Genomic DNA, 8635 nt, shown 5'->3' on the forward strand with positions numbered 1-8635 from the left:
TTCGTCTCTCTGACCTGCTGCAGGAATCAAAGTTTCTCTGGTCTCAGACTTTCGTCCTCTGGGCCTGAAATGTTCTGCAGCTGCTAGAAGAACCACTGAGGAACCGAAGGGTCAGGTCAGAGGTCAGAGGTCATCCTGATCTGTAGTTTCCAGCTGGAACAACTGAAGCTGTGCGTTGTCTCTAAATCTATAACTCTAGATCTATAACTCTAGATTGTCCCTCTTTAGTAACTTCAGTTTGTTTCTGAACCCAGACTTTTGGCGCCTCTGTTCCGTTCGCTCAGGTGAAAACGTCACCAGGTGTCTCGTCTAAAACGCGGAGCGGATCCTGAGGAACTGGACTGACCCAGATCAAAACATTRAAGGTTGTGATGTAAGAAAATGAGAGAAGGGGTGTGAAAACTTTAGCGAAGGATCATCCTGTGTGGAAATGATTAAATGAATTGTAGATATATGCAAATTGAATTTGCTTTTATTTWGCCTTTTCTCCTTCATAGACGGGAAGGAAAGCAGATTCATGGTAAGAAAGTGAGTCAGACTGAAGGATGTGGCATAATTACCACATAAATKGAACTTTTAAATAAAACCTATTACTTAATGTGAGGTTGCTGCCTAATTAATATCTGGTTGATTTTAGCAGCAAGAGGCGCGCTGGGTGGTCTCTTCACATTAAAATGAACCAATTACAGCCTGTTTTTGAAATGCAAAATGTGAAAATTACGGTGCTGCTGAGAGCCGTGAAGAACCCTGAGAGTATCTCAGCTGATTTATACTCATGTCTTTACTTTGTGTTTTAAGTTTGCACAGTTTATGTTCCTGCAGACAGAAGCGAAGGGGTTGTCTTCCTTCATCTGCGATATTCAGCTGCAGGAGGGAGGAAGACTAATTACAAGAAAACGAACAAACGAGTGGAAATAGGAGAACAATGATTACTGAGCATCCTCCATGAAACAACGCGATTAATGTGAGCTCTGCGCTTAATGAACGGCTCCTGTTTGGGTGGAAGCTCAGCGCCGCTTCACAACGTGCTGATTGCAAGTTAATGAGCAGCATGTTGGTCTGCTGGGGTGAAGAGCGGATAAACAGGCCGACACGTTGGGGCCGCGACTCCAGGTGGCTGCAGCTCTGCACAGACCTGGGCTGGAGCGATGGCTGCCGGGCCGGAGCGACGGCTTCCGGGGCCGGAGCGATGGCAGCCTGACCGCAGCGATGGCTGCCGTAGCCGGAGCGATGGCAGCCTGACCGCAGCGATGGCTGCCGGGCCGGAACGACGGCTGCCGGAGCGACGGCTTCCGGGCCGGAGCGACGGCTGCTGGCGTCCTGTTGGAGCCTAATCACATGAGTTAAACTTGATGTTTGGCTGCATGGATCCATTCCAGGAAAGGGAAGAAAAGAAGATCTTTGTTTTAAACCTGATTGTAGAAAAATATGCAGATAAATCAGTTTCCAAAAAAACATCTGATTCACATGGATGTGATGAATGTTTCATTCRTCTGATTTTTATCAACCGTTCTTGTCAGTGGCGTCACTAAGGACAAATTAAAAACGTAATTTAACAGAAAATAGATTCTGCRTTATTACTAATTAATCACAAGAAGATTTGTGCAAAGACTGAATAAAATGTGTGCAGCTTTAGTTCATGTTCTTCAGAYAGAATAAAAGATATTTTCAGCTGTAGCAGAAAGAATAACCTCTGGCTCATTTCTGTTCAAAGCTGCACTTGATTCTTCATTCACTGTCATGTTTACACTGTAAAAACACAAAACCTCACCAAGTAGATTTCATCTAGTTTCCACTGCAATCAGAGAAAATTAACTCGCAGGTAACAGACAGGAGATCCTTAATGTTGATGACAAACAGAATATCCCCATATTTTTATTAAATAATCTGCCACTGGAACCAGAACTTCATCATCAAAATTAGGGAATTATTGACTCTAAAAAGCTAAAATTTAGTTTTATTTCAAATGTACCAAGTTATTTGTCCTATAAACTAAACCAAACTACTTGGTGATTTTGTGTTTCTACCATTTAAAGTGTGATCATCAGATCTGCKGCTYGGTGGGACAGCAGAGAGTTTAGTGCTTTAATTCGCGCTAACTTGTAGCAGGAAGTCCCTGCTGATTGGCTCACGCTGCACCAACCACTCTGGCTCATTCATCAGCCTAATGGGCTTTATATTTTTAACCCTTGCCATTTATCAGACTGAGGCAGCGTCATGAGGGGAGAGCAGGATCAAATCCCCAAATGCCTCCTTCAGCTCAACAGGGAAACCCTTGATTCATGGTTTGTCTTCCTTCCCCCATCACTCTTTCTCTCCCCCGTCTCCTCCCATCATTCCCTGCTGCTGCAGTCCTCCTCTCTGCAGTCCATCAACGTTTCCCACCGGCTCCCTGTGGATCCGCTGCACCCAGTGTCGTTCTGTTCCCATCTCCACCAGTCCTAACTCCTCTCCTCCATCTCCTCCCTGTGCTGCAGGACTTTGGGGACGACGGCTCGCTGTACATCACCAAGGTGACAACAATCCACATGGGGAACTACAGCTGCCATGCCTACGGCTACGAAGACCTCTATCAGACTCATGTGCTGCAGGTGAATGGTCAGTAGTGGCTCATTTCTCTCCTAAAATTCCAGAAGAAATGTTAAAAACGTTCGTCTTTGTCCTACTTTGTGGATGCCAGAAAAATAATTTTTGTTTTTGCATTTCAAATAAAAATAGAACAACAAACTACTGTGTAGTCTGGGTCAGAGAGGCCRATTTAAAACCCTTTGCCTTCAACAAACGTTGCTKCCTGATCAGTTTGTTTGGATCCAGAGGATTTCTGCATCTCCAGGTTTCATTTGTTAGCAGTTCCACCGTCGCTCCGGGTGGAAAGGAGACGAATCGTCTTTCATGCATAAACAACAACATGCCATACTGTTAGAGGTGTAAATGCTTTTCCAAATTAATTTAAATAATTTTACAGCAGTCAGCAACAGCTCTATGCATTTTAAATAGAATGTACTAGAATATTATTTTTGGTATTTTTAGTTTGCTTATGCTTTGGGCCGGCTCTGCCTGCATATAAACTATTAGACCTGATTATTTAAAGCTTTTCCTTCTGAACAACAAATGCCACAGGATATTGTATTTTTCTAAAAATCCACAAACAAACCTGAAAAACCGAAACATCAGAACAAATCTCTGACCTCCTCAAACCCCCAATTAAAACGTTTTCAATAAAAATATGTGATCGCTTGGTTTTCCTGCCCACTAAATAAATTAATCTAATTAATATGAAACAAAACGCAGCAGATTTTCTCTCTTGTGCTCCAGAGTGAAAAGAGGAGCCGTGCAGACAGAGAGGAAGTCTGGGGAGGCGTTATCAGCAGAGGGCAATCACCAAATGTTTGCTTTGGGTATTCAGGGTATTTCAAAAAAGATGGGAGGAGGTGAGATAAGGTGGAATGGAGAGGAGCCAAGTGCCACATTAGACTAAGTGGGCGGTTTGCATCCCGCTTCGCCGCTACAGCAATCTGTTCGCTGAGCAGAATGACGATGCTGCAGCTTCCACACAACCGCGCTGTAAAACTCTGCTCCATGTTATTTTAGCACTTACCGGTGTGACGCCATCGCTGTTGAAGATGTGTCTGCACCATAAAGTAGCACCTRATAAACACTGAAAAGGAGTTGTAAAGTACGGCTTCCATCCAAGTAAACAACAGTTTAAGAGCCAAACATGCAGCGAGAATCGATTGAGGATGTTGGGAGAGTTTTGCTTGTTTTGAAGGAGTTTTTGCCGCGGCTCTGTTTCCGGGTTTCAGGGAGTCAACGGGCTGCAGCTCAAACAGCTGGACGAAAAATACAACATATTACCACATACTGTGGTTTCTAGTGCAAATCTCTTAGTTTTATCTCATTTCAAGTGCACTAACTTAGGCGGCGCTTCTAAGGAAGATATGTCGGCTTCTTTTAAGTCAGTAATTCCTTAACATTGGTGAAAAATCACTGGATCCATTGGCAGATTATTTAACTTGTAATAAGATATTTTTCCCATGTTGTATGTGAAATAATCTGGAACTTTTTTATCAAGATTAAAGAATCATTGACTTTATAAAAGCTCCTTTTTCTTGCTGAAAAGTTACTTGTAAGTTAGTTTTGTTTTATTTTGATATTTGTACTGGAAACTTGACCAAAATACTTGGTAAGATTTTGTGTTTTTGCAGTGTAGTTGTTGCGCATTGGGAGCAGCTGCGTCCGATTAACTCTGATTTATAACGGAAACRTCTGCCAGGTTTGATAAATCAGAGTTTTTTGTGCGCTGCACATTTCAGAATTCCTCCCTAAAATACAAACGTTGGTATCACAGCTGCGCATGAAGCTTTTTTAATGAAGCTAAATGTAACACATGGATATATTTAGCTAAAACCCTGGTTTGTCTGCAGTTTAAACTGATTTGCAGCTTTAATGCAAATCAGCTTTAATGCTATTTAGGTRAATTTGTTGCACTGGATTTTATTTAAGGACGTCAGTAAAGTCGACAAAAACAAAAACATGCCACACATTTCAGATTTTATCTGTTAAATTTYGTATAAATTAGATACATTAATTTTCTTCCACACATGAAGTKATTTTTAAATTGTTTCTTAAAGGTTTAATTCAGGCCTGACAGTAACTTTCCTGTTGTGATGTTTTATTTTTATCTTTTCATCAAGTTATTCTGTTGTGTTGTCGTTTTTGTGCAGCTTTAAACCTGTTTTTAAAATGCTACGTCAATAAATCTGACAGAAAATCCTGAAAAGTTTCCAGAGATTTGAAGACTTTTGGAAAAAGGGATACAAAGAAAAGAAAAATGTTCAGTATGTGACTATAATGAAATGTTAAACCAGTGATGAAAACTAGAGGTARTGATCCAGAGTCACCAGATTCACTGAGGTTAAAGGTCAAAGTGATGTTGAAGAGAGCAGCAGGTTTGCATCAGCGTCGAACTGCATCCCACCTGCYCATGGAAACTGTTACCTCATATTTCCTTTGACTTTCAATTCTTCAGCAGCTCTCGTCCCCCCAGAGGACGCAGTAAGTGGCCGAGTCGTCCAGCATCTATTTCATGCAGAGCTGTAATAACGGCCCCCAGACTCTCGCATCCTTGTTATTTGTGAATACATTTCACGGCGGGTGAGATAAATCCTCTCTACCACGCAGCGTGTGGGTGTTTGTGTTTTTTATGCCCTGGGATTTGCAGCCCACCATGAAACGGGACGTAATCATGTCTTCACCTGTCCCTCCGCCGTGTGTGTGTGTCCAGTCCCTCCGGTGATCCTGGTTTACCCGGAGACCCAGGCCCAGGAGCCCGGCGTGTCGGCCAGCCTGCACTGCCACGCCGACGGCATCCCCGACCCGAAGCTGCTCTGGCTGAAGAACGGCATGGACCTGCAGCTCAGCTCCTCCACTCAGCTCTCCCTCATAGGTGAGGAGCTGCTTTTACTACAACTGGACAACAATAAACTGCTCTGCATGCTGCAAAGACAYGAAAAATCCAGAAAAGATGAAAAATGTAGGACAGGATTTGCTGCAACCTGCATCATCCTGTAAATATCTAACGGCTCGGCTAAGTTCAATAAATTATCATGTTTGGTTKGTTTATTTGCCAAGTAAAAATAATAATAAAAAGAAATAATAGTTTATGTAATTAGAATTTAAAATATGAAATATTTTGTGGCCTCTGTAGTAGATGCAACATTTAATGTTTGGCTGCAGAGGATTTTTATAAAATAGTTTCTCAGAAACACGGAGAACGRACCTCAGATCCGCTTCTCCTCTCAAGGTCGCAGCCAAATCTGGTTCATTTGACAACAAAAAGGCTCCTAAAAGCAAAGAGACGGCAAATAAAACATCAGCTTCTTGTGTGAGAGGTTCTGGATGTTCTGTCGTAGAGACGGGCGGGCGGGTCGGAGCAGAGCGGATCCTTTATGGCCTAATTCTCATTAAGGAGAGTTTATTTGCCACCTGTGGGTCATTAGCTCTGGTTACAGCCTGTTATCAACCCACTGACACTCAGACTGAAGCTCCGCTGGTCCAACGAGCCACAGATTAACCAACAAACAGCTTGGAGAAACAAAATGTTTGGTTCAGATTCTCTGTAACAAAATCATGGAGGTAAAACGGCTGATTTCAAGATGTAAACAAATATATCAACACAATATATTAATATATACTTCAAATTCAATTCAATGATATTTTACAACTCAAAGTATTGATGACATAAAAATGGAGCTTAACGTTTCAGAGGCTCTGATAGAAACTGGATGTAAACATGAGCATAAAGAATAAACAATCGGTTCGAGCAGTGAGGAGAACGTCGGTGCGTGTTGGAGGCGTTTCCAGAGGAACTGGACCTTTAATGTTCCTGCAGGAGCCGAGCTGTGAGCTGCTCCGCTGGCGGCCGGAGGGTTTCCAGGTCGGGTCCGAGTGCAGCGGCTCGGCTCATCAAGGCTCCTGCAAACATCAGAGTTTGACTTTGATGATGGATTTTAACACCGTCTGCATCACCTGGTCCGTAGAGCCAGAACAATGCGGCGTTGTTCAGGGTGGAGGAGGTTTGCTCTCATGTTTCTGAGGTTTATTCCTGTCACATGGAGGAAATCTCCTGGTTCTGGGAATCCAACCAGCAGCAGCAGCAGCTCCACTGATCCAAATGAGGCTTTTCTGATTCACATTAACTACAATCGCAGAGTCTCCGTGTTTCATCGTGTTGCAGCTGAGCATGGAGTCACTTTGCACTCATGAGGCCATTTTCCCAGGTGATTAAACCGTTTCCTCCTCCGCACCTTAAAGTAGAAGCTGGTGTTCATTTCAGTTTGTTCCATATTAACATCCAGTTGATTATGAACATGAGGCTGTTGAGATGTCTGCTGAGGTCAAACACTGACTGGATATGAATAGATTTTATCTGCCTGATGCCTGGAGGCCACGTTGAAGAGAGAAATGATCCAGCGTGAAAGACGGAAAGCTGCTGGCTAACGGCGGCTAGCGTTTAGCTGTCAGCTTGTTGTTAGATGTGATTTAAACAAAACTTAACGGACTGAATGTTTTGCTCTCTGTGGGAAACGTTTGAGCGTTTTTGAAGCCCGAAACATGTAGTGGCGCTGTTGCCACGGCAACCAGTCTGCGGCGTAGCGTAGCCGAGACGGAGAGCGAGAAAAAGTGTCCCGAGTTGAACGTGTTCTCCGTGTTGTTCTCCCTCTCCTGCGGCGCTCTGCACTGAACCAGCAGCTTCACCTCCAGGTCTATTGAGCAGCGGTTCCAGCGCCGCAGCAGAATCTCGTCTTTTTGTCCGACTTTCCCGGACGTAAACGGTATCATGCGGCTCATGTTTGCTCTCCTGGCAGCCAACGGCAGCGAGCTCTTCATCGCCAGCGTGCGTTACGAAGACACCGGCGCTTACACCTGCATCGCCAAGAACGAGGTGGGAGTGGACGAGGACATCTCCTCTCTGTTTGTGGAGGACTCAGCCAAGAAAACACGTGAGAGACATTTTATCTGTACATGGCGGTCATCTAACGTTCTGCTATTTCTGGGCTACGTTTGAAAGCAAACGTCCTAAATAAAACAAATGATGCAACACAGCATGAAATTAAAAAAAACATGAGAATAAARGATTCGACCCAAAATCTGATTCATTTGTGATAAAATGATTTGGAGCCAAAAGCAGAAACTTATAAAACATTAATCTGCATGTGAGGGATTCATGTCAACAAGTATTTGACTGATTAAAAAGAAATAAATGTTTCAGACAAACAGACGAAGTTTAATTCATCCAGTGTAGAGAAGATTTTAGAAAAGCTTCAATGTTTTTTTGTTTCTGGCCTTTTTAAAGAAGTAAACACTAAATATAGATGCTGCCGTGTTTAAATGGATAAAATGTGYAAATAAATGTAGATTGTTGGTCTTAGGTGAGCAAAGTCATATTTTTATTCCATCCTTGAAAGACAGTTTTAATAAAAAWAAGATATTTATTTATTCTCATGAAGAATGTATGAGAAGCAGGAAATAATCTGAAGCTTTGGAAAAATGTTTTACTGTATGTTTAGCTTTTATTTTCATCTGTGGCTTCGAAATGCAAATGTTCWTTTCTAATCCCTGTCGAACATCCAGGAAGATCAAGATCCGTCATTTAGAGCCAACCGTGGATGAATAATAGATTTATTTATGAAACCCTTTTCATCGCCACTCACAAAGCACTTAAGATCATAAGATCTAAAGACATGAGGCGTAAAAGGTCAGTAGAAATGAAAACATGAAAGAAGCCGATAGAAAGATGCTAAATCCAGGACGTACCGAAGGAACAGGTTTCCTTTAAAGTGTTTCGTAAAGAACGGAGCGATTAGAGCCGATAGTTTCGCTCCGCAGGCCGGAGCCTGGGAGGCCGATTCTGTTTCTAATCTGCAGAGGAACGACGAGCAAATCGTGACTCTGAGAGCGAAGAGAAGAGAATCTGAYTCTGTTGGACGGATCTGGAGCTGATACAAAACGCTGCAGGTTTTATAYGACRGGTTCCTTTCAGGCTTCATGCTTCTGAAAAGTTCTTATAAAACGGGTTCTGGAACAGATTTAGATTGACTGACTGATTTCCAGCAGGTTTCTGGTTCCAGACTGG

At 42.8% G+C, this 8635-nt stretch overlaps 1 protein-coding gene across 1 annotated transcript in view; it reads left to right on the forward strand.

The window, feature by feature from the left end:
• fstl4 (follistatin-like 4) overlaps window positions 1-8635 on the forward strand; it is a gene marked incomplete at its 5' end in the record, with an annotated part of 86127 nt that overhangs the window by 59187 nt on the left and 18305 nt on the right. The window contains 3 exons of the mRNA XM_008426985.1: window positions 2478-2598; window positions 5285-5446; window positions 7368-7502. Coding sequence (XP_008425207.1) covers window positions 2478-2598; window positions 5285-5446; window positions 7368-7502 — 418 coding nt within the window. The remainder of the gene's footprint in view (window positions 1-2477; window positions 2599-5284; window positions 5447-7367; window positions 7503-8635) is intronic.

The sequence above is a fragment of the Poecilia reticulata genome, linkage group LG14 (genome assembly GCF_000633615.1).
Source record: "Poecilia reticulata strain Guanapo linkage group LG14, Guppy_female_1.0+MT, whole genome shotgun sequence".
In the NCBI taxonomy this organism is placed as follows: domain Eukaryota; kingdom Metazoa; phylum Chordata; class Actinopteri; order Cyprinodontiformes; family Poeciliidae; genus Poecilia; species Poecilia reticulata.